At 32.5% G+C, this 27,912-nt stretch overlaps 2 protein-coding genes across 2 annotated transcripts in view; both read left to right on the top strand.

The window, feature by feature from the left end:
• Window positions 1–4,037, top strand: part of LOC127721369 (von Willebrand factor D and EGF domain-containing protein-like) — a 21,277-nt gene extending 17,240 nt beyond the window's left edge. The window contains exons 10-13 of the mRNA XM_052228129.1: window positions 23–172; window positions 596–808; window positions 2,082–2,293; window positions 3,895–4,037. Coding sequence (XP_052084089.1) covers window positions 23–172; window positions 596–808; window positions 2,082–2,293; window positions 3,895–3,916 — 597 coding nt within the window. The 3' untranslated portion in view covers window positions 3,917–4,037. The remainder of the gene's footprint in view (window positions 1–22; window positions 173–595; window positions 809–2,081; window positions 2,294–3,894) is intronic.
• On the top strand, window positions 3,968–27,912 carry LOC127704050 (mucin-4-like). Its single transcript, XM_052208002.1, has 8 exons — window positions 3,968–4,264; window positions 6,085–6,222; window positions 8,578–8,764; window positions 10,043–10,227; window positions 17,480–17,731; window positions 21,301–22,744; window positions 26,365–26,467; window positions 27,459–27,912. Exons 2-8 carry the CDS (start codon window positions 6,172–6,174, stop codon window positions 27,658–27,660), a joined length of 2,424 nt encoding a protein of 807 aa, XP_052063962.1. The 5' UTR covers window positions 3,968–4,264; window positions 6,085–6,171; the 3' UTR covers window positions 27,661–27,912.

The following is a 27,912-nucleotide window of genomic DNA, read 5'->3' as shown; positions in this document are numbered from 1 at the left end:
CAACACATATGATCTTTTCCAGGTGACAGTGCTTGACAAAGATTCAGTGTTAAATTCTAGATTATGCCAGTCCTATAACGATCCTCACATTACAACCTTTGATGGAATATTGTATCACTACATGAACGTTGGGGAATTCGTGATGTACAGAAACGATATCGGACCATATTGGGTAATTTCATCATTTCAAATATGCTATCTAAACTAATATCGTCTTAAAATGATATTGTTGTATTTGCATTGACATCGACCAGTATTCTGCAATTTGCTGTATGATAAGTATTGGTATTTGTGATTCGTGATGGTGTGCTTACCCAAAGTGTAAATATATTTTCTTCGATCCTTGTCAAAAAATCAAGAAAATCATTCCAACAACTTCGTAGATGACTTTGACAAACAGTACTCCCCGAGAATTAATACCTTATCAGCTCGTCAATTTTTGTATTAGGTTTTGGATTTTAAAAGCCTCAATTATCACTAGAGATACTTTACATTTCGAAATGCGAATCGGGTGCAGTAAAATTGGTACCGTTAATGTTATTCAACTGGTATCTTGACAGTGAAATATTTAGCTTTACCATTTTGATATATTTAGGTGCATGCTTTATTTACCAATTGTGGGTTTGGATGGGAAGGTTCCTCTTGCAATGGTGGTATAGCCATTAGGAGCAGAACATCATTATTTGTTTTCCGTACAGTACAAGAGATTTCTAGAACAGAAAAATTTATGTTAGACCAACCCTTTACAGAACACATAAACTGTGATGACAGTGATATGTCTGTTGATCACGCAAATAACGTTTATACTGTAAGTACTGTAGCTAACTCAATATTTTAATTAAGTTCCCGCGATGAGCGAGGCAGCCCAACGACGTTTTGCGATCCGAACGAGGTAGTCTTAAACAAATAAACTGGTATATTAACAAACAAAAGTATAGATGATAAGATTAAGATGTTTTCCAATTGTCATAATCACAAATGTCCTCTTTTCCTTGAATGAGTCCTTACGGATTAGACTGATCGCCGGGTTGGTACTTACATGAACAACACGAGACGGGTGCCACATAAGGAGCAGGATCTGTTTCTCCTTCCGGAACACCTGAGATCACCCCGTTTGAAAGTGCCTTATGTATTCTTTGACAATTTTTAACAAAACGAACTGTACTGTTTATGACGTCGTTTCTTTATGAGATATTCAATGAGTGATACAGTAACTGAAATGAAAGTGTTTGACTTTTTATCAACAGATTGAACACTTTGATATTGCTTTAAATGAAAGCAAGCATTCATTTATATGTTTTGGAGTTTAGTGTGTCGTCCATTTTCATTGAACTAGTACACATTTTTGTTTAGCCGCCAGCTGAAGCCCGCCTCTGGGTGCGGGATTTTCTCGCTGTGTTGAAGACCGATTTGTGGCCTTCGGCTGTTTTCTGCTCTTTGGTCGGGTTGTTGTTTCTTTGACACATTCCTCATTTCCATTCTCAATTTTATTTAAAAAAAAACACACCAAAAAAACCCGAAAAGACAAACAAGTCTTCAAAACACAACAAAACAACACTGCTATCAAATAATTAGCCCTTGCTTCTCTACTCGCATAAATATAATGATACATTATAACTGTAAATTTTCTGTTTGCAAATATGTAAAATTACAATGTTCTCATAAGATCAAATTGACCTTGTAATCATTTACTTTTCAATTAAGGCTCTTTCTGTTGTTGATCTTTCAAAAACTTTATATATTGCTTGCCAATCATTTGTTTTAACTTTACTCTACCGGATGCCAGTCTGGTATTTACAGATGATTCCATCCGTGTGCAGTAGATAGTGCTTCGAAACTTAAACGATAACATGGATATATTGGTATTTCAATCAGTATATAAACTTTGTAAAATAACTTAAAGAAAATTACAACTTCTGTGGGAAAAGTTGACCTTTTGGCGATTTTTTTAATTATGTACTTCTTGCAATTAGTATTTGTTCCCATATTATGTATTTGGCTCATTTTACCTAATCAATGTTAAAATCTTGTAGTATGTTGTTAGCACTATAATATGAATCATACAGGGTTTTTTTATGTAGATAACATTACCGACTGGTGCTGAAATCAGGTTTACTGTGTCAACCTGGTCACGATTTATATCGGGTATTACAATCAAGCCATCCATATACGATATTGATGTTGCAAGAGGTCTATGTGGTGTTCCAAGCGAAACAAAAGATTCCAGTGATGACTATATGCATCGATATTTAGGTCCTGTAGGCGATGACCAAGCTTTTGCAGATTCGTGGAGGTACATTTACTTTTGTTTCTGTGTATGTTTTGTGCGCTGTTTTCTTTGAAAGGAGTATGATATCGGCCCTGAAAACTAAAAGTGGAATTAGATTTCTACCAGAAGATTCTTTGATATTTGAGACTGACACAACATTAAATTGCTGCATCGGTCATGACGTCAGGACTATGTACTGTCATTCAGAAAACGTTTTTTTTTTTTTTTCTGTATTTCTTAATAGTATTTGATTTTTTTAAATTTTCCCGCATGTAACAAGTACCTGAGCTTTATAAAGTTTAGAAAACATAATGCGACCAATTTTTTCCCTAAAAATTAAAATCATGTCATCCCAAATTGTCAAAACTAAGTTTTTGATTTAAAAAAAGGATTGCTCCCTATATTTTTTTCTTCCTCATATCCACTTGAACCTTAATCATGTTAATTATGATTGCTACGTAAATCTAAATAGATTTTGTATAGTGTGTATGAAAAATAGAAATGAAACCGAAAACATGGTCATGTGGTATTGTCCTAAATGAAATAAGGGGAATAGAAACTCTAGCGGCAAATTTATCGAATATTTATTTAGATTTTAAAACTGTTCATAATGATTTAATTAAATCAATGCTATTACCTAACAGTGGATATTTTCAAATTCTGAAATAAGTTTTCCTTATATCTTTTAATCGTTAGAAGATAGGAATGATGTGTTACAGGAATAATTATAATACATGCGCTTTTCTTGTATGAAGTCTTGTAATACCATATTTTTCACATATTTACGTACTTTACCTATTGTAATGATTGGGGTTGTGTGAAATGTCGTCTTTTGTCTATTGTCTATTTAACTAGAAAGAGGAAAATCTGTTGATTTCATTTTCAATTTCTATTTTATTTCATACTTTTTTTAGACTTTTTGTTATTATTGGTATTTCTTTTTAACCTTTGAATTTGTAATACTTTAATATATCTAATAAAAATACTATGTAGGTATGGTAAGTGTTAGACGACATAATTTCATATTATCAGGTTACGTACTTTGATCTTTGTTACGATGCAACTTGTTAATTAAATTTAGTTTTTTCCTGTTTTTAATGTGTGTTCTTTTCTGTACTTCTTTTTTGTCGAACGATTGAGAATGAACAGTTGGAGGGTTGATTCTTCAAACAAAAATGTAGTTTAAACTGGGTACATATTCATGTGCCTGTCCCGAAGCAGGAGTTTCGTGAGTGGATATCATATTTTTATGGGTATTGTCATTTGAAAATGTTGATGATGATGGCAAATTTTTTATTGTTCCTGTTTAATCTATTTACAACTTGTATCGCCTTGGTGCAATTTAAAATGTGACATACTGTATACACACCTGTCTATTATTGAAGAATGTATGTTGCTTTGTAGACGCATGCTGTTTTTGTTGCTGGGTTGCTATATTATCGATGTATACCATAAATCTCCTTATATGCATATGCATTCAGCATATTTCACATAGTTATGTAATTGTAGAGTCACAATCAAATCGTATTTACATCTTATTGAAAATATAATGCATAATACACATATATTACTGTTTTTTTTTTTATTTGTAGTATAAACTTATATCACCTGTTTGGTTTTTATAGAGTCAATTCAACTGCAGAATAACTTTTCGTAGAAGAACCAGAATGTCTGTCTGAAAGTATAAACAAAGGATTGGAAAACTTAAATCCCGTCAAGCGTTATTGCTCTTGCGACCAAGAAGCTGGTCAAACGGACGACTTTGAGGAATATTTTAGCATTAAGTGTAATCTAACTTCTGATTTTTGCCCTTCAAATCAGGAAACAAGTAACGAAGTAGGTCAATTTCATACATATTGTTCAACAGGTAATCGACGGCGTCGATCAACAGAGTATATTCATAGACGTGAACGTCGTAGCACAGTCGATTCCGATGACATCATTGACTTTCAGCCATTAGTCTATAACGATGACGTTCTTAGAACTGATGTGCCGGTGAGCTATTAAATAAGTTAAGGTTAATCATTTCAACATTTACCACTAAAACTAACCGTTTTGAGAACAACTATATTGTAAAGGTTAAAGGGGCATTAGCGACGGTTCAGACAAAACATTGAAAAGTGATTTTTGTTGTTTCAAATATTCAAAGCCTAATATTGAAATTATAATTTTCTATTTGCGATCAGTTTGGTACAACTTTTTCATTAAAAACATCGTTAATGTATCACATGCATGATTTAAAAAAAGAATATCAACATTATAATTGAAACAAGGGAGCCCCAAGGAGATCATGTTAATGACCGATTCCGCCCACAAAAAAAATCATTATTTTAAAGGTAGAACGATGATTTACTGTAACTTTTTTTTATAACTTTGACATAAAATCTGTAGTTAACATAATTAGAATAATCGTTGTTGTATGATTGCACATGGTTGACTTTCATTGATTTTAATTTATATTTAAGTTCAAAACGTGTCATATGACCATCGTTAATATTTACAGACCGTCTCGATAGTTAATCAAATTTCTTTAAGTTTCAAACAAGCACCAAAAGCTGATACATTATAACGAGTCCATGCATTGTTAATTATTTCTTTTTTAATTTTTGTTATTTGGATAAACGTACTAGGATTTTATAAATCAAATATGAGAAGGAAGTCAAATTGGTGAACATGAATTTGACAGCTAATGCCCTTTTAACTAAATCAAAAACAACTCAAATAAAACTCTATTGCACTGAAAATGATTTGAACAATTTCATAGTCATACAGCTTATACCAAGTATACCTTTTGGCAATTACTAAAATTGCAAGGGAATACTATTTAGTAAAGTAACCTGATAAATAATATGCTAGGAACACATTTTCTAAACAATAAGAACAATGAGTGTCTAACATCTTTTTTGATAATTTCGAGATATTAAATTATAAATTTGTTTCACGTATAGGTATGTTATAATGTTTATTGGGATTGCACATGAAATCTTATTAACAGAAGAGAGAAGAGATCCAATCATTTCATTTCCTTTTATTTCATTAAATAGAAATGAGGAAATTCAAACTAAATCGTTTACTTGATATATATTTTAGAATAATTTTGAAAACTGTTTTCTGATTGGCTGATATGTCTCCATCCTGGATTCAGAACAAAGCTGAATTTACCTGAAACTCTGCACAGAATAGTTATCTAAATAATTTGACATAATTAAACAAGCTTAAAAAATGACGTGTGTTCTGTGCTCCATTCTGGTCTTTAGAGTGCCACCTTTATTGTTAGAGGTAACGGGAAATTGACAAATTTGCATTCAAAATAAAAGGTTTATGCAGTATTAGTCAGCATCACAACTTTTATTTGTCTGTGCAATCCTCTATTTTTTAATTAATGAAATAATGATGTCCTTGATTTCGATGATGGAATTACTGTAGTTGCCAGATTCTTTTAATATCAGAAAACTTTCCAAGTTCGAATTAAACTTTACAGTGCGTATAGAATGGAATTGGAGATGGTTTGCTTTTTTTAAATACCATTAATAATGCTTGGAAAATATGAATATCTTTTGATATCTGTACAAAAATACTTACTAGCAATAATGTAACCGAAAAGGGGTTTTTATTTAATGAAAAAAAGATTGCTTCATGATTAATCGAAATACTGTATTAGACAAAAAAATTATAAGATAAATATTGATTGGAATATGAATATAAATTACAGAAACCCTCTAAAAATTGTCTTTAATCGATCCAATCTCCATAATACGTGTTTATGTTTGTATGTATTTCATGATGTTACAAATTTTTTGTTTTCTTCTTAAAAGGTTTTAAGTTTTAGAAGTGGATGGACACAGGAGAAAGCAAATAAAACCTGTTATGAACGTCTTCACGATACAGTACCATCTAATTTTATGGGCATTTCTGATGAATTCTTTATCGAATCCTGTATTATGGACGTTATGGTAAAATTTACAATTATTTCATTCCTTTTCTTTTGTTTTTCTATTGTCAGATATATTTAATAAACCACAATCACCACAGCGAGTTACAAGTCTATAATGTATATAAGCATAAAATAAAATGCAAATTCAAATTCAAATTTTAGAGAGTGAAAAATTCGGCCTTTAAAGATTTATGGTTCCCAATGAGGTAAATCCCAAAAAGTGCTTCGGACGCATAAAATTTATAAAGTGTTGTTTTCATTTTTGTATGGCGTACGATATACATTTTTACACAATGTCAATTTTGATATGCTGTCTCAAAATATGCAAAGAATATATATATACTTTCACGATTAACTTTTTTGAGATATTAAAGTTTAATTTTCGAATGTTTGGGATACATGTAACAAAGCAACATCGCCTTTCCAAAAAAAAATGTTTTCGTTTGAATTTTGAAGTAACATTTTTGAAGCAGAAGATCCTTTTGTATTCCTACTGCTATTCAAGTATTCAAGTATTTATACATTCCTGAATTTCAAATTTTTCGAGTTTGTGTGCTCTTGATCAAGGTTAACCCCGAAAGTTATAAAGCGTTATTTTCATTTAACATTCATACTATGTGTTCACTAGTTCTTGATTATTAGCCGAGTTGCGAATATGCAAAAAAAAATGAATGCACAACGAAACTTGTCAAACATGAAAATACCCAATTGTAACACAACTTCATTATGCCAAAAATGATGTTATATTCGTTTTTTTCTTAAATCATTCGATTTTATGGGTTCGAAGAAATACCAATGTATTTAGATTTCTCTTAACTGACATACATTATAAGAGATAACACATGTTAAGAATAATATATATTTATTGGCGAAGTAAGATCACGGCTTCTGTCGGTTACCAACCCATGAACAAAGGGTCTTTGGGTAACCGTAAATTAAAATTGCAAATCAAATCTTTAAAATAGAATAGATAATTAAAACTGAAATAAAACTAAAATGTAATGAAATTATGAATTAATAGTGTGCTGAATTGAACCCTGGCAACAGATGTCCAAATCAACATGAGAAACTACGTTTGAAGTGTAAATGAAGATTAAATGGATTAATGTTCTAAATTAAATAATAATAAATCAAATTTATCGGTACTGGTGCAGCCTATAAAGTCCGCCCTCCATGACCTCTGGCAACAGACGGTCATAACATCATCTTTGATCAGTGCATTATTATTGTCAATACATTATCACTTCACCATATGGAGGTCATAGTTCGGTTATTAGTGTTTACATAAACAAAAACAGATCCAGAAGCCGTGACGGGTTTTCTTTAAAGTTGAAGTATATGTACAGACAACACACATAAATCTGTAAAATAAAAACAAAAACAGCAGTATAGAAAATAAAGGGAGAGGCTGGGTGGGTATCAAGTAATCATGTGTATACTAAATTAACTCAATAATCTGACCTTAAATCAATATAAATCCTTGAAGATAGCGTTTGCAAAATTTGTGATGAGGAGTGCAAGAACAGTTAATTTATATGTAGTGTAATAAATTTAGACATGCGCGTCTGCTTTGACCCGCTAATGAACTATTGCTGGTCTTCCTCTGATAACGCGATTTAATGGTCGAGCCCTTTAAATCGAATTAAATCAAGTCCGAAATACTTTTTACTGTTACATTGACAGGCGGCTGATAATACATCATTTAATGGAAGCATGACTAACTGCAACTAATATCCAATCAATTGTTCTATCGAACAAATGATATATATATATTATAAAGTTGATGTCATTCATTCGAAAGTTTTACTGATGCCATCTCGTGTTAGTCGACGCTACGGAATATCAGTGTCAGAGATTGCCACGGAACACGACGGGTACCACGTGTTGCATTGGAACTGCTTACCCTTCCAGAAACTTTGGCTTTCTATATAGTGAACTTGTTCGTCTTTTCGTCGTTTTTAGTTTTTTGCCATGGCATTGCCAGTTTTCTTAGTCGAGTTATGAGTTTTGAATTTCCCTTTGGTATCTCCCGCCACTGTGTTTATTGTCGTTTTTATCTTCCCAGTTGTGACATTTTGAATGAGTTTGAATTCGCAAGGCGGGTGTTCAATGATTCTATAGCTGGAGACGCTAACCCTGTCATGCGAGTCCCTCAGTTTTTGTTTGTTACCTTTATTTGTCTCTTCTTAATCGATTTTCAAGATTTGAACATCAGTAAACTACTGTCGATTTAAGTTATATACTGATCTAAAATAATGTTATTTATCATTCTTAAATTATATTTATCTAAAAGAAATAAAAAACAACACTCACGCAAAGAAGCACAATTTTACACCAAATGATAAATGTCTGATGCATTTCTTATTTAACTTAGGTTACTGCAGACACTATATTCGTTCAAGATACCGTAGAAGCAATGCAGACGTATACACTTGTTGAAGTATACAGAAATGAAACACTTTCCTTTCTGAAAACAGACGATGGTAATCAAACCGTTTTAGAATATGTAACAAGTCTTTTATGTCCTGACAACTGTACTGGAAATGGTAATTGCACATCAGGTAATTAGTTTGTTTTATAAGAAAGTAATGTTATAGGAATTTTGAAAGGGAAAAATCAAATTTTAATTTTTTAATTTTGGCTTTTAAAAATTTTGGTAAAAAAAATGGAAAAGCTGATTTTTATGTCCTGAAATTATTCATTTTTATTTCTTTGTTGATCAGCATTGAAACCCTTTTACAAGACTTAAAGAGACTGTAAGGCTTTGTATTTACCATAACGAGAACCACATGGTAAGCACATTATTTGCTTATTCTTTCAAAGTCATCAGAGATCATTCACGGTTTTAGGTAGAGTTCATGTTGCTTAATCTTAGTTTTTTATGTAGTGTTTTGTAGACTGATGTTTGTCTTTACGTTATTTTTGTCATTTTGTGCCATGATTGTATTGGTCTCTCTTTGACTTATAATTTCAATTCTCCATTTGGTATCTTCCTCTTTTTTAAACAACAAATTGTTCCGAAAAATGCATGACATATGAAACAGTATTTTTACAACTTATTGGTATACTTGTATTGAAGTCGTCACTTGTCTTTGGCTTGACGTCAACAATCACAAATGTGTTCAAATTATAAAGTAGTTGACACAAAGTGTCAAATGAAAAAAGCAAGTTTTATAAGCATTTTGAAAGCGCAAAATCGACGCATTAAACATTGAATTGGCTGTTCATTCAAATGATATTAAACAAAAATACAATGAGAAAAAAATTAATACACCATTTATTTTATAATTAGTATCTTTTATTTGTTCTGATGAAGATACTCAATAAAACAGTTTCTTATTTTTTTTCGTTTATCAGATTTATTTTTAAATGGAGTCAAAATTTCATATGGCTATGCTTTTCTATCGGCTAAAACAAATTTAGTTTTATCTCAAACTTTCATAAATTGTGAAAAGTGTTAACATTAATTTTTGAAACACATGCCATCATCGGTACATGGTTAGCCTTACATAAAACTTTTGAAATTCAGTCAATAGTATTGGTTTTTATCATACAATGTAATTATTTGAATTTGCTTTTTACATTAATTTGTACTCATCAAATGAATTGAAAAAATATTGAATAAATTTTATGCAATAAGTAAGCAATTGACGGAGATCGTATTTGAGAAGTAAGGACTTCTGCGTTCTATACTAAAATGTTGTACGTTACATACTCTCATATTGCTTAAGTTGATGACATCTTTCAATTCGAAATGGATATGTTGATAGGTCTCATTTTTGTCAGCGGTAAATTCAATATAAAATGAAATAACTTCCTTTTAAAATAACATTAAATAGGAATGTGTTCTTGCTATGATGGATTTGCTGGTCATGATTGTTCGAAAGAAATATCAGTACCGCCTGCAAATATAAGCTTACCAACAAGTGGATTATGTGGAACTAGAACTCGTGCATGTAGAAGAACAAATATCTATGGAACATTCCCTTCAAGAAACGTGTGGTGTAAACGGAAACACTTCAAAGTGAGTCATAGTGTATTTAGATAGTCATTAGAATTATATATCGAGACAATACTGTATTTAATTAGATGTTTCGTATCTTCATAACAACACAAAGCAACAGAGTGTATGCAACTACGGACAAACTATAATTCGATTTAAAGGGCTTGACCGTTTAATCGTTTTATCAGAGAAGGCAAGACTTGCAACAGTGCATGCATTAGTCAATGTAACGCGCATGTCTCAATTCGACTACACGGCATATAAACGTTAACAGCTATAACACTCCTCACAATATTCTGAATGCACGATCTGCAAGGAAGTAACTGAATATATCTAAGGTCAGATTGTTCGAGTATATTGTACGCATAATTAATGTTAAACGAAAAGTGTATTTAAATCATCAAACAATCTTAAACGTTAAAGAGAGGCGAAATATACCAAAGGGACATTTAAACTATCAGTCGAAAATTAACTGATAACGCCATGGCTTAAAAGGGAAAAGATCAACAGACAAACACCAGTACACAAAACACAACATAGAAAACTAAAGATTCAGCAACACGAACCCCACCAAAAACTGGGGGTAATATCAGGTGCTCCGAAAGGGTAAATAAATCCTGCTCCACATGTGACACCCGTCGTGTTGCTCATATTAGTACAAATCCGATGAGAAATCTAATTCTGTAGGTCATATTCGAAGAAAAGGGGACGGAATTGTTCTAAGAGAGAAGTTCTACAGCTGCTTGGGCATTTAAATTTTGCCTCAAGAGTTATATTACCGGGCAGGTCATTTGTGTCTTATCTAATCAATTTATCAACCAAAGCAAAAGAATTACATCATTATGTGCGTTTAAATAAAGAATGTCGGATAGATCTTGAATTTTGGTTTCGATTTCTAAAGAATTGGAATGGAATTAATATGTTTTATAATTCTTCATATATATCTAATTACGATATGGAATTATTCACAGATGCATCGTCAACTATAGGTTTTGGTGGATATTTTGGTGGAAAGTGGTTTTATTCTTCATGGCTGACCGAAATAAAAAACATCACAAACAGTAAACATTCAATGGCATTTCTTGAATTGTACCCAATCGTTGTGGCAGCTGTTTTATGGGGCGCCTCATGGAAAACAAAAAAAGTGTTATTTTGGTCTGATAATATGTCTACAGTCGAGATTATAAGGAAAGGCAGATCAAAATGTTTGTATATTATGAAGTTAATGAGAAAATTAACATGGTGCGCGTGTACAAACAACTTCTTTTTTAGTGCAAAACACGTGCCAGGTTTACAAAACGATATAAGTGATGCCTTATCTCGATTTCAGATACAACGATTCAGAGCCCTGGCACCAGATGCAGACCCCTTTCCGGAACCGTGTCCCAAAATCTCAGATGTAATATGGTGTTAAAACAAACTGTCGAACAACTATGGACGACATCTATATCTAAAAGGACTAAGGACGTGTATGATATTGGTTTCATGCATTTTAAGAGATATTTACTGTTAAATAATGTGACATTTACAAATAATTTGGCCCCAGTTTCGGAAGAAATCCTCATATATTTTGTTGCCCATTGTCAAACAGTTCTGAAACTTCATTATTCTACCATTAAACTTTATCTCTGTGGAATCAGGTACAACTACTTGAAGGAAAATTGTAGTGATCCCTTAGAACTATATAACGGCAAACCATTTCCTAGGCTTACATTGATCTTAAATTCTGTCAAACGATCTCAAAATCAAAACAAGAGAGTAAGGCTACCTATCACTTTTGATATTCTTGAACAAATTATAAAGAGATTACGAAAGGGAGTTTTTTCAAAGTTCATTGACCTCATGATAGAAACAGCTAGCGTGATTTCTTTCTTTGGCTTTCTCCGATGCGGAGAAATAACTGTTATCAAATCCGAACAATTTGAACCTGCAATTAATTTATGTATATCAGACATTTCATTCACAGACAATGTTGCTAACTTTCACTTGAAACAGTCAAAAACTGATCCATTCCGTAAGGGTATAGATATTCAGCTACACAAAATTAATAGTCATATTTGTCCTTATCGTGTTTTAAAAAGATATTTAGAGATCAGGAAAACGTTTATGTTGTCTTATCAAAACACTGACCCTCTTTTTGTATCAATTGGCAATTTAGCCATGGAAAGAGAATTCTTTATAACAAAAGTCAGACATGTTCTTGAGTTATGCGGTTATGATCCTAAAAACTTTTCAGGTCATTCATTTAGAATAGGTGCTGGAACCGCAGCTGGTCAGGCTAACATAGAGGATCACATGATCAAAACATTAGGTCGTTGGTCTTCAGATTGCTATGTGCGTTATATTCGCACTCAACCAACCTCTATAAAACATGCACAACAGCAGCTTGCTGAATCTATTTATCATTGATTATATTATAGTCAACTTCGATTTTATTGACAGGAGAACTGCATGGTTGCTTTATATGTATATTTTGTTTCTTTTGTTTACCTTATTATTGTGTTATTCGTTGACTTATTGAAGGTGATCCCGGGGGATTCCTCATTCTAAATACTTGGGGTCACTCAGACTCATCTGATTTCTCATCACTATTTCGTCAGAGTTTCTTGGCACCTTTTCAAATATTTCACTTATCATTCATAATTTTCATTCATTTTCCAAGCATTTTTCATTTAACATCTCCAACCTCAACTCAACACCTTAAAACATTGTAGCCCACCGTCACGCGGGGGCTGGTCCACTGCCACGCATGGGCCGTCAGATGAAGCTTCGCTTTGTCATTCTTTTGTCAGTTGTGTTGTTCAAGTTGAGTGTAGTGGCTTGTCAGCTGGTGTACTTTCCACGAAAGAATCGCTTCCTGACAAAGTCCTGGAGCAAAATTATTCGTCAGATAGTTGAGTGATTTCCCAAGGCCAAACAATTTAATATGTTTTATATATTTAGTACAGAAAATACGTTTTCATTTTATTTAGTGTAATATTCATAATAAATATATTACATTTACACCGTATTGTTAGTATCAATGGTTCCGTGACAAAGTTATTATTGAATCTACAGTCTGCTAACACTACACTAAGATATCATTCACCAGACAGGAACCTTTAACAAATTTGACCTTAAGATTTGTAACAGATGTTAAAGTTTTAAAACAGTGACGCTAATAAGCATATCGACACAGAATAATTTCGCAGATTGATGTCCTGCGAAGATTCTCATACTAACTGATTGATTGATAATGGGAATAAAATAATTATTACAGAGACTGCAATGTCAAATTCCTCACAAATCATATTGTGCTATTACACGTGTATAGCAAACTGCATAACATGAGACTTATGGTTTAATCGCCATTGAAACCAGCATCACAGTTTGAATACAACCTTTAATATTAAATTTTACATGATTTCACTTCGACTATTGAACTATATTTAGATAAACAAGATTATCATGTGGAAAACTGGCGTCATTTTCAGATATAAATTTATCGATTGATTAATTGGATTGGATGCTTACATGGTTGATTGGTTGTTGGTGTAGTTTCAGTGGCAAATATTTCATGCATATACACGACGGGAAAAACATAAAATATATTTTGAAAAAGAATTTCGACTATCAGTTTTACACAAACACACACTGGAAAAACGAATATATAAATGGTAGATTATAGAATTGTATAATCATGGTTTATAGACGAGTTGATTATTCCCAGCTGTTAAATGGTGCTGATGACTTTTCTTAACCCGTTTCTGCATAACCCGTTACTCGACATTAAATATCGGTTAAGAGGTCACAAAACATATAGGTTAGATAAAGTTGCGTGCTTGCAGTTTAATAAGAAATGTGTCACGTGAAATACAAGTTGAATCACAGTCTTAGTAATTGCTCCTCGTGGCAACAGCTTTTAAAACTTATTCTCAAAACAACCTCCATCCTACCCCACCGCATGATTCACCTTCAATATGTCAATGACAAGGGAAAGAACTCAACAAGTGAACCTTTTCAAATATTTCACTTATCATTCATAATTTTCATTCATTTTCCAAGCATTTTTCATTAAACATCTCCAACCTCAACTCAACACCTTAAAACATTGTAGCCCACCGTCACGCGGGGGCTGGTCCACTGCCACGCATGGGCCGTCAGATGAAGCTTCGCTTTGTCATTCTTTTGTCAGTTGTGTTGTTCAAGTTGAGTGTAGTGGCTTGTCAGCTGGTGTACTTTCCACGAAAGAATCGCTTCCTGACAAAGTCCTGGAGCAAAATTATTCGTCAGATAGTTGAGTGATTTCCCAAGGCCAAACAATTTAATATGTTTTATATATTTAGTACAGAAAATACGTTTTCATTTTATTTAGTGTAATATTCATAATAAATATATTACATTTACACCGTATTGTTAGTATCAATGGTTCCGTGACAAAGTTATTATTGAATCTACAGTCTGCTAACACTACACTAAGATATCATTCACCAGACAGGAACCTTTAACAAATTTGACCTTAAGATTTGTAACAGATGTTAAAGTTTTAAAACAGTGACGCTAATAAGCATATCGACACAGAATAATTTCGCAGATTGATGTCCTGCGAAGATTCTCATACTAACTGATTGATTGATAATGGGAATAAAATAATTATTACAGAGACTGCAATGTCAAATTCCTCACAAATCATATTGTGCTATTACACGTGTATAGCAAACTGCATAACATGAGACTTATGGTTTAATCGCCATTGAAACCAGCATCACAGTTTGAATACAACCTTTAATATTAAATTTTACATGATTTCACTTCGACTATTGAACTATATTTAGATAAACAAGATTATCATGTGGAAAACTGGCGTCATTTTCAGATATAAATTTATCGATTGATTAATTGGATTGGATGCTTACATGGTTGATTGGTTGTTGGTGTAGTTTCAGTGGCAAATATTTCATGCATATACACGACGGGAAAAACATAAAATATATTTTGAAACAGAATTTCGACTATCAGTTTTACACAAACACACACTGGAAAAACGAATATATAAATAGAAGAACAAATATCTATGGAACATTCCCTTCAAGAAACGTGTGGTGTAAACGGAAACACTTCAAAGTGAGTCATAGTGTATTTAGATAGTCATTAGAATTATATATCGAGACAATACTGTATTTAATTAGATGTTTCGTATCTTCATAACAACACAAAGCAACAGAGTGTATGCAACTACGGACAAACTATAATTCGATTTAAAGGGCTTGACCGTTTAATCGTTTTATCAGAGAAGGCAAGACTTGCAACAGTGCATGCATTAGTCAATGTAACGCGCATGTCTCAATTCGACTACACGGCATATAAACGTTAACAGCTATAACACTCCTCACAATATTCTGAATGCACGATCTGCAAGGAAGTAACTGAATATATCTAAGGTCAGATTGTTCGAGTATATTGTACGCATAATTAATGTTAAACGAAAAGTGTATTTAAATCATCAAACAATCTTAAACGTTAAAGAGAGGCGAAATATACCAAAGGGACATTTAAACTATCAGTCGAAAATTAACTGATAACGCCATGGCTTAAAAGGGAAAAGATCAACAGACAAACACCAGTACACAAAACACAACATAGAAAACTAAAGATTCAGCAACACGAACCCCACCAAAAACTGGGGGTAATATCAGGTGCTCCGAAAGGGTAAATAAATCCTGCTCCACATGTGACACCCGTCGTGTTGCTCATATTAGTACAAATCCGATGAGAAATCTAATTCTGTAGGTCATATTCGAAGAAAAGGGGACGGAATTGTTCTTTCGACAATTGGAACATATGCGTCGTAATCTGTGAAACGGATATTCCATAACAGTCAACCAACTCGTGATGGCGTCCGTAAAATTTAGGAAGGAATTATTTAAACTTCACCACTTGGAACTCTTGGTTTAATAGCTTCCTTGTGAGCAGCAATATCAAGGAATGCGGATTCATTAATCAACACATATTTTTGTATGAAATGTAAATTCAGAAAAAAAGATTCCAATTGATATGTACTTATATTGTATTTAAGCAATAATTTATAAAAACTATCTTTATTTTAGTAAGTTATTTTATAACTGTATTAAAGCAATAAATGAGACGATGCTTTGCCAGTATTTGTTGATATACTTTCACGAAATAAATATACATACTTATCTAGATTTTTATCAGTTAAAGTGTTATATTTTCGATATGTTCTCCAAAACTTGATGTTGTCTTTCATTTACTAATTTTGAACATAAGCTCAAAATTCAATATGTTTAGCAAAACGTCTACATGGCGAATTTACTTTAGACAATTTGATAAACGGGAGAAGATACGAAGGGTCAATTCAATACATAAGTATAAGAAAAGCAGAAGTCAACAACCACCAAACAAAAAAAGATAAACAATAGTTAACAAACCTCAACACGACAAAAACAGACTACATACATCAAAAGTCAACATAGAAACCTAAAGACTGAGCAACACGAACCCTAGCAAAAATCGGGATAATTTCAAGTGCCGTGTCCCAGAAGGTTTAGTATATCATGTACTCCTAGCGTATCCTTTGTTTTGACTACTTCTTTGTTGGTAGCGTTGTCAGTGCACAGTTAATAGCCTTCGGTATGTGCGTTGATTTAAATGGTTTATTTTGATTGTAAAAAGTCGAATTCATAATATTATGTTGAAATCCAAAACAAAAACATTGAAATACTCTCATGCAAAGTTTACCTTCAACAGTTGTAGCTGTTCGATTCTATTATTTTTGGCTTTCTGATTTTTTTATCATTCTCTTACTTCATAGAGAGTATTCCAGGAAAGAGTTTTGTGCGTAAGAAAATCATATCAGTTATTGTGTTTTTCGGTGGCCTTGGGTAGTAGGAATGGGGCCGAACAAGAAACAAAACAACTTGTTAACTGAATTTAAGGTTTAAAATTAATGAAAACAACACTTTATAAATTTCATTTGTCCGTAGCGCTTTTCTGTATTTACCGTAATCAAAAACGCTCAAAAGCGAATATTTGAAAGGCAAGTGTGTATAAGAACCAGTGATGTTTAATTACCATTGAAATGCTGTTAATTCACCTGCTTACAAAGCGAGTAATCATATGCTTTCATAGACACAAAATAGAAAAATTTGAAAGAGAACAGGGTGATACTAATCAAATATGGAAACAGTTGTTTTACCGTTAAAACATATAATAAACTATAAGTACATTTTAAAATAACTTTACTATGGCAATACAAAAAATATTTTAATTTTAGATTTTGGAAAATAAAAAAGAATATACATCAAATGAAACTATAGTTAAAGCTGAATTTAGAAATGCATTTATGGTATCGTGTGATCTCGAAGCAACTCGACGAAAAAGATCAACTCCGGATACGATTATTGCAGAAGGATACGACATAAGTTTATCTAATGATGGTTCAAATTTTGGCGATTCTATCAGCATTGTAATATATGATGAAGAATGCTACGATTGTAATTCAACATCTATTCAATGCGTGGTTTTGGTGAGTGTTTGTATTATATATGTAAAATCATTTCCCTTTTCGTCATAAAGCTCTTCTTGTATTTTTGGTCTTAAATATCCTTGGCTTTCTAATTTCTGCATGTTCTGTGTTTGAGCGGTCCTAATGAAAGTGAATTTAGAAACAAGAGGCTCTCAAGAGCCTGAATCGCTCATCTGTATTTCAGAGGAGAAGATTTTTAAATGTTAGCAAACTTGATGAACAAATTGTGTAAAATTGTCTTTAAAGGGCAATAACTCCTTAAGGGGTCAATTGACAATTTTGGTCATATTAACTTTATTGTAGATCTTACTTTGCTGAATATTATTGCTGCTTACAGTTTATATATACCTATAATAATATTCAAAATAATAACAAAAAACTGCAAAATGTTGTTAAAACTACCAATTCGGTGGCAGCAACCCAACAATGGGTTCTTCGATTCGTCTGAAAATTTCATAGATCTTCACCAATTGAACAATTTTACCCCATGTCAGATTTGCTCTAAAAGCTTTAGTTTTTGAGATATAAGCCAAAAACTGCATTTGACCCCTGTGTTCTATTTTTAGCCATGGCGGCCTTGTTTGTCGATGGATCAAAACTTTGGATAAAATTTATAAACTAGATACCCTAAGGAACATTTAGTTAAAGTTTGAAGGTATTTGGCCCAGTAGTTTCAGAGGAGAAGATTTATGAAATAGTTTACGACGACAGACGACGAGGGACGACGACGGACGCCAAGTGATGGCATAAGATCACATGGGGCCCTTCGGGTCCCGGTGAGCTAAAAAGTGTTTCGGACGCACGAAATTAATCAGAGTTATTTACATATTCAACTGGTAAAATTATGCAAGCAACAATCATACAATCTATTGGTAAAAGTCTTTTATCACATTTGATTTATTAATTATTAAAAATAAACTTTAACAACTTGTTCAAAATTATTAAATTTTTGTTTCTTGAACATTTAATTCTTGCCGTTTGTTTTTTCGAAAATTTTATTAATTCAAAACTTTCTTTGTTTTTTTATTTTCTCCTATACTCAACCTACAGTATGTGGACAAAAGTCATTCATTCGTTTTCCCTTTTTATTTTATATAACATGAATAAATCAATAAAAGTTGGAGAAAAATATATTCATCTCATTTCTTTTCGAATTTTTTAACTTTTTTCACAAATAATCTTAGTGATATTATATTTGTAGTCTTTCAGACTACTGTTAATTTTGATTTTTTAAAGAGTTTCATGATTTCATTGTCAAATTAAGCTTTGATGTCTCAATATTAAGATACGCATATAGCAACGTGTAGCGTCAAAAAACGTTGAACTTCATGTTTAGAACTCTTAGAATTTCATGCGTCTGAATTGCCTTCAACGCGCTAACCTAAACATTTGAAAGTAAGGGATGCACTAATACGTAAATACGTAACTATATGATCAAAAACGGACATTAAAGAATCGCCAGGAATTTCTTTTTTGGGAAACTAGTTTAAAATACTTTCTTTCAAATATATAGAAATGTGCATTAAGAAAATATTGAAAAAAAAAAGAAATATCTCTTTTGTCCACATTAGTGTTGTATGATTTCTCTTGCTATCAACATGAATACTTACGTTCTATGATTCTAATATTTTACACTGTATTTCGAAATAGTTTTTAAAAAAAACTCATAAAAGATACCAGGCTCATAATTTTGTACGCCAGACGCACGTTTCGTCGTCATAAGACTTACCAGTGACGCTTGAATTAAAAAAGTTAAAAAGTAAAATAAGTATGAATGGTTTACTTTTATAAATTTTGACTTGGATGGAGAGTTGTCTCATTGACACTCATACCACATCTTCTTATATCTATGAAGTTGAAAATCATTCAAAAACACACAATCAAAACACGTTGTAATTTACGACGCAATATATAATTGAAGAATAATAAATATAGAACTAAAAAAATAAATCACTTAGAAGTAATTTATACCTTTTAACTCATTTAGCTTAGGGGGGCATTAATTATATCTGTAGTATTCAATTTTCGCACCTCGAGATATTCATGTGTATGAAATATATAATTAATTTTAACATATCAATAAAAATTTTAAAAAGTAATCTGTGTGTGTTTGTGTACGTATAATTTGCATTTAAAAAGGTCGCAAGTCACTAACAGCCTATGGTTTACAAAGCTAGCGGAATCAGCTTAGCGCATCATGCATATATTTATACTTTTGCATATCAAATGCGCATTGTCTGTTTTATGTAGGTGCTAGATTTGTGTAAAAAATGGTAAAATCTTAAATAGAAAACATTTGCCCTGTTGACAGGGAACATACACCGTTTCAAATGAATGGCTACGCGCCTAATTATCAGACACGCGATACTCTCTGAATTGCTCATCAGTGCATTTTTCTATGACAAAAGACTAGAAATGAGTATTAAAAGTCATCTCTTCTTTTCTGAATGTCCCCTTCATGTGTTACATTGCATTTGTGAAAATAAAAAAAGTCCGAAATATAATATGCAGTTCCTTAGAATCTCTAAAATAGCATGAAAAGAGAGGCAAAAGATACCAAAGGGACACTCAAACTCATAAATCATAAATAAACTGACAACGCCATGGCTAAAAAAGAAAAGACAAACAGACAAACAACAGTACACAAAACACAACATAGAAAACTAAAGATTGAGCAACACGAACCCCACCAAAAACTAGGGGTAATCTCAGATGATCCGGAAGGGATAGCAGATCCTGCTCCACAAGTGGCACCCGTCGTGTTGCTCGTGTTAACACAAACCCGGTAATAAGTCTGATTCGGATATCACATACATTAACTGAAAAACGTTTGTTGAAGGTAAGTCAACTTAAATGAAGTAAGAGAAGAAATTGTTGATTCTTAATACATTAGAAACTCATCACATATTTAGGCAACTTTACTTACGTGTCAAGTTGACTACTACAAATGCATATCTTGTTCTCATCTTTTATATATCTAGGTATGTTTGTGAACATTTTTATCATGAGTATAATAATTTATGTTGCATATCTTTTATAGAATTTTTTTTATTTGCATGCATCTGGTAATAATAGCACACAAGTTTCATCTTTTTAATTTTGACCTCTTTCCGGAGCACCTGAGATCACCCCCAGTTTTTGGTGGGGTTCGTAATGCTTAGTCTTTAGTTTTTTATGTTGTGTCATCTTTACTATTATTTGTCTGTTTGTCTTTTTATTTTTGGCCATGGCGTTGTCAGTTTGTTTTCGATCTATGAGTTTGACTGTCCCTCTGGTATCTTTCGTCCCTATTTTTGAAAATAAACACACACACATAACTTTTGTACAGTAGCATACACTTATCTTAAACTTAATGTTCATACAGTCAGCAGACGAATTCAGATGATATGCTCTAATTGTGACTTTTTCTTGTAACCTAATAGCTCACATTCCTTGATATTAATCATTATACCGTGTCAATAAGGCAGGACGCGTCATTAAGTTTTTCTCCCTACAAACACAAATTTGTTTTTGTACAGTTTATAGGATCTGAGCATAACTTTTCATCGATATATAATTTGTTGAATTAGGATGGTTGTCCTCTTTTCACAACTACTAGAGCTTCAACCTCTGAAGAAGAAACCTCCTCAATAACAAGTACACACAAGTTGTCGACTCTAACAACAGGACACGGAACAACAACATTAACTGCAGAAAAAGAAACAACACCAGTTACTACCCAACAAGATTCAACATCAGTAACAACAGAGCTTAAAACAACACCAGTTACTACACACCAAGATTCTACATCGATAACAACAGAACTTAAAACAACACCAGTTACTACACAACAAGATTCTACATCGGTAACAACAGCAGTTAGTACTGAACAGGAAACAACATTCATGACAACAGCAGTTAGCACTGAACAGGAAACAACATTAATGACATCAGCAGTTAGTACTGAACAGGAAACAACATTAATGACACCAGCAGTTAGTACTGAGCAGGAAACAGTATTAATAACAGCAGCAGTTAGTACTGAACTGACAACAACAGTTAGTGCTGAACAGAAAACAACATTAAAAACAACAGAACATGAAGCAAATGTAGTAACTACCGAACAGGATACAACAACGACAGCAGAGGATTCAACAACAAGAATTACAGAACAGACAATGACAACACTAGATAAAGATACACCAGTAGTGACAACCAAACAAGACACAACTATAAGAACTACTGAACAAGAAACAACACTAGAATCAACAGAACATGAAACATCACTAGTATCAACAGAACATGAAACAACATTAAGATCAACAGAACATGAAACAACATTAGTAACTACTGATCAGGACACAACAACGACAACACAAGATTCAACCACACGAATTACAGAACAGACAACGACAACACTAGATAAAGATACACCAGTAGTGACAACCAATCAAGACACACCTATAAGAACTACTGAACAAAAAACAACACTAGAATCAACAGAACATGAAACATCACTAGTATCAACAGAACATGAAACAACATTAAGATCAACAGAACATGAAACAACATTAGTAACTACTGAACAGGACACAACAACGACAACACAAGATTCAACCACACGAATTACAGGACAGATAAGGACATCACTAGTTAAAGATACACCAGTAGTAACCACTAAACAAGGCACAAGTTTAGGAACTACCGAACAAGAAACAACACTAGTAACAAACGAACAAAAAACATCAGTAGTACCAACAGAACATGAAACAACATTAGTATCTACCGGACAGGATACAACAACAACAAAACAAGATTCAACTACAAGATTTACAGAACTAGAAACGTCAACAACACTCAATACAACAACTTCATCTTTAGTCTCGACAACAGAAGACGTTCAAACCGCATCTACATCAATAAAATCCACAGATCATCTTATATCAACAATAGATACGCCAGCAACGACAGGAGATGAAATTTTGACATCCTCATCATCTTGGCAAGACACGGACAAATCTTCAGACCAATTAGGTACATGAGTAATAAATAACCAAAATTAATTCAAAATATGAATGAAAGGTAAGAGGTAGGGTATCATTAAGTCAAAACGGACGATGCAGAAGGCAATTATTACAATCCGGAACCAAGTCATCAATAATCATAATAATATATGAATTTAGATATTTAGGTCTTTCCACTTTTCTGTGGAAAGACCTATTGGTTTTGTTTTGATTATTATTATTATTTTTTTCTTCTTCCGCCACATTTTTTCACGCGGTGTTAAGTGGTTTCGCAAGATGTCGCTCAGATTTTTTGCATATGATATCGAACAGTGATTGCCCATTTGAGACTGACCCTGTTTAACCAAACACTTTTTTTTGTAAGAATTATCTCCCCAAACATTGTTTTTCTTGTGTGCGCATATCCTTCGCAACCGTAAATGGTTACGACAAAATTATTTAACCAATTTGCTCGTTATATCTGGAAATTTTTTGTCAAAATGGTACGCGTCATTCTATTGCAGGGTCAATTACCCTGAAAAGGTAAAATCAACAAATTACTAATTAAAACTTTAAACTTTACAGCTATCATGTTGTAAATGTATCTTATCTCAATTATCAACCACAATCTACCACTACACCCCCCTTTTTTCAACTGAATTATTAAATTTTTTAGTTATCCCATTTCTATGAAAAAGAAAATCGCTTTTAGTCCCGTACATTTTACTGTAAACATTCTTATCCTTCTTATCTTCTTATGTACAATCTCCTATCTGAAATAGAAATCCATTCCTGCAAAAATCTGTATTTTCTAAAATTAATCGATAAAAGTTTTGTTAAGTGTACTATAACAACAGCATCATTTTTGTGTGCATACAATGAATGAAGACTCGTGATCGGCGATTAGACAATAGTTTACCTGTATAAAATAATCAAAAAAAATCCCGTTAGCACAATAAATACACGTGCGGTCAGCCTGATTTATAAATTAAAATCAATGACGTAGAAATCGCTCCCACAATCGTAAATCTATACTACTAAGGGAAAAGACCGATTTCATTGAGCCGCAACTCCTCTGAAACCGTACAAAGTCGTAAATATTTGTAATATGACGTATACATGTAGTGTTTTGTACTTCCTAAATTTGTCTTTGAAACAATCTTTTTTCCACAGAAAACGCCAACTTTTGAGAAAATATCCAAATTCGGAGACCGTTATTGATCCGTGTCTCATACGCTTTTGTGCATGCTCAGTCGACGTACTGCCCGCAAAATTTAACTTTATATATGAAAAATATAGGACAATGTTGTAGATTAAAAATTACACCATTCCAGGCCCTTTTGTTTTCCACATAATTAATATTACCAATAATTAACAAGTTCCGGGTCGAATCCGATACCGATTTCAATAGATACCTGATCCTTGTTACCTAATCTGTATGTTCTGCCTCTGTCAGGCGCACAGCCAACGGTGTATTCAGGATTTGCTATAAACACGGGTAATAATCACACCTGAACGTCGTCATTATACAGGGAATAATTGTGCACCTTATAATCAGCGTGACTTTACCAAATGACAATACGAATTCTAAAAATCTAGGCTAAAAATAAGGCGTAGGTTCTTTAATTCAGTCACGGACCCGCGATATCGCGGGTATGGTCTAGTATTACTGAAATCTTTCAATCAAATTTCTAAACATGCATCAAAATACAAATCTGTGCTATCGTAAATATCTGTACGAAAAATGTATGCATGATCCGACATCAATGACCTTTTAAAAAATAAAATCAATAGTTATCGTGTTACTCTTATCAATACACATGAGCTCTGTTCAACGGTCTCCCTTGAACAGATTTTATTATTACATGTAACTCCAGAAATATATATTTGAGCGTCACGTGACTTCACAAAATTTATAAAAAGAAGATGTAAGGATTTTTATTCATTAGGAGATCCAGGCCGTCCGTTTGGCTGTCCGGGATGTATAAGTACGCAGCCACGTTCGGTCAGAATATGGACGTTAAGTCCGATGCCTCGCATAGAGAGAGTGTCATGCAAACTTTCTATCTATCAATCAATCAATCAATCAAGCAATCAACCAACCAACCAATCAATAAATCAATCAATCTGTTTAATACGGGGTCCAAGATCTCATTTGTTTCTTTTTCGCTTGTTCCAAGAGATCCTATCCCATGTGTTTAATTAGGATATCAGCCAACCAACCAGCCAACCAACCAACCAACCAACCAACGAATCAATCAATCAAGCAATCAATCAATCAATGTTTCGGAGGGGAAAGACCGTTAACAATTGTTTTTAAAACAATTGATTTATATTTGTAGTTGTGTTTCTAGATACAACACTAGAAATGAGGACATGTTTACCAATATTTGTCCTGATTCGGAAACCCTTCTTTTTTTTAATTTTGGAAAAGATTTTGATTTCTGGTTACCCATAGCAAAGCATAACATTTGCATTTTTTTTTACATACGGAGAATATTTTTGAAGCAAGATCAATCTTAGTTTACATTTTAATTGTACGCATGATATCGATAATAAATGCAACCGTGTACATTAACGCTTTGTACAGTTCAGATAATACTTTTTAGTTTAACGTGGGAATGTTTACATATCGGGTTTTGTTTTCATAAAATGTTTTAACAAAATTTAACATATCTGTTACACTTGTAACGACTGTTAAATTATAAAAGCACTTCTTAATCTAAATATTTTAAGATTTGGACGTAAAAAAGTAGACCACGCTGTTCTTTTTTGACTTCACTACCCTGACGAAAACCTACCTTTAGGTGACACCGTTCTCATGTTAATGCTTTCATTCAGATAATGTTGTACTGATCCCAAATCTGCACAGTTTTCTGGCGTTGCCACGTGACGTCTATGTATAAGATGAAATCGGACACGGTAAAACCGACTTTCGGAACTTAAGTATCGTCTCGTATTGTCATTTAAAACTGTTGCATTTTGGATGGCAAACTACAACCATAATAAACCCTTCTCATAAATGGATATCAAAAGTGATGCAATTTAAGGACTTTTCTAGGCATATGGTCAAATGTGATCCCTTGCGGTGAGTTTTGCCTTTGACCCCAATTTTAAGAATTTTGTTGGACTTCGTTTGGTCTGTTGCAATCCCATATGAGGAAAACTTCTGAACTATGACTTTGAACCCTGTGACATTGCTCGAAATTTTCAACAGAAAAATGGAGATGCAATAACAAATTTTCAAGTAATGTAGGGAAAATCTTAGAGAATTTCCAAAAAATAATTGTTTCGTATTATAATTGAATAGAAAAAAATAGTTGGAATAAGAGCTGTTTGTCTTATATATTTTGCCAGTTTTGCGAAAGATCAATTAGTGATACAAATAACAATAGTTTTTATGTTAAAACTGTAAAAATTTTCATCAAATCATATGATATAAAAATAAGGAGATGTGGTATGATTGACAATGGGACAACTATCTTTAAAAGTTCAAATGAAGTGGATTTAAGCAATTATAGGCAACAGTACGGCCTGAATGTTGTTAAACAATTTTTATTACTTGAGATTTTTTTAATTTTTGACTAAGGAAAACAGGACTGACTTATATTTTAGAAGGTTTCTCACACATAATGTTGATTTTATTTTCAGTGATAATAACCAGTTCTGTTTCTGTTGGAGGTCTTTTCATTATGGTAATAGTGGTTTTTGTCGTGGTTAATGCTTATTACAAGACAAAACCAAGAAACACAAGGTATTTATGTTTGGAGAGTTATTGATATTTTATCATAAATTGAAGGATGTTGTCTTTTTATATTTTTAACTTTTCAATTATAGTTTGTAACCTCTTAAACTTTTTGACCTATTGAGTTTTTAAAATATCATTCGGCCATGAAACTGTAACATTTGTCATTATTTTAAATAGTATACATCTTGAATACATTTCCATGGATATCTATTTCCGTTTGCATGCTGTTCATTCCATAGATTTCATATCAGAAAAGTCCAGATATCCTTTCGCGCATTTTATTTCAAATATATAGTTCGATTATATCTTATTCACATGCGTATGCAACCAATATTCAGTTTTCAATGATTTTGATGCATAATGTGTTCTCTAAAAATAATCTTGTTCACTTGACAGCAGGAACAACTCTTAAGTACAAGACATCTTATTCTATCGAAAAAAAACCGACTTCTTTTTAACACATTGCACAACACTTTTAAGTCCTTTCTCAGGCGGAAAATTAATCAGTACACTTATGTCAAAGTACATGTAGTTATGTATGCCTCACGCTACTCAGAAACCATTTCTTTGTTTGTTTGATATGATTACTATCTTAATGCTGTTTTTTTCATAAGAATTTCGTAAATAGGGCTGTCATATTTTTTATTGCTTCTATATACGACTCTTCTATGGCGCTAGAATCAAAACAGTTTGAAATCAAAACCAATATGTCGCCAAGTATAAGATAATTAATGATAAATAGAAGAAAGTGTTGAAAGACCCCTAGAAGATCATGTTTAGAAATACATGTCTGAATTAGAATTACCTTTTTAAAAAAAAACGATGATTTAAAAATTGAGAAAAAATAATCTATTCAAAGGAGAAAAAGATAGGTAGATTCATACACCAGATATACTGGAAAAAGTCCGAAAGAAAAACTGTAATTTTATCAAACAGCAAGCATGTACATTTATTCTATATGTTTAATATAACTTAAGATTTGTTTTTTATCTTCCAGTTATAACAAAGATAACATGGACGGGCGTTTAGAGACTGAAGACTGGAAAATATATAATGGAAAATCTCGGAAACTATCCGAAATTTCCATAGATAAATGGACATCTAGTCTAAATGATGAAAATTATCCATCATTTACTAATTTCAAAAATGCAAGGCGAATGGATACATCATTTTCATCATTGAATACTTTTAAAATGTAAATCTTTTTTGAGAAGAGAATCGCGATTTATTGACATTTTTTAACAATGCATAATTTAGGAATTTATATGAATTCGGTAACCATGTTAACTATACATTTCTGACATCATAAAAATTACATTTGCCTAGAAACAATAGTAAACCTTTACATACATTTACTGTCAATTTTATATCGTCATGTTATATATTTGATTTTATTGTTTGCCTATTGTAATATTTATATATATTCATATTAAATCTTTATTATAGACGGA

This window comes from Mytilus californianus, unplaced genomic scaffold (assembly GCF_021869535.1).
Source record: "Mytilus californianus isolate M0D057914Y unplaced genomic scaffold, xbMytCali1.0.p SCAF_1, whole genome shotgun sequence".
Taxonomy (NCBI): domain Eukaryota; kingdom Metazoa; phylum Mollusca; class Bivalvia; order Mytilida; family Mytilidae; genus Mytilus; species Mytilus californianus.
This window is presented reverse-complemented; position numbering and strand designations above follow the sequence as displayed.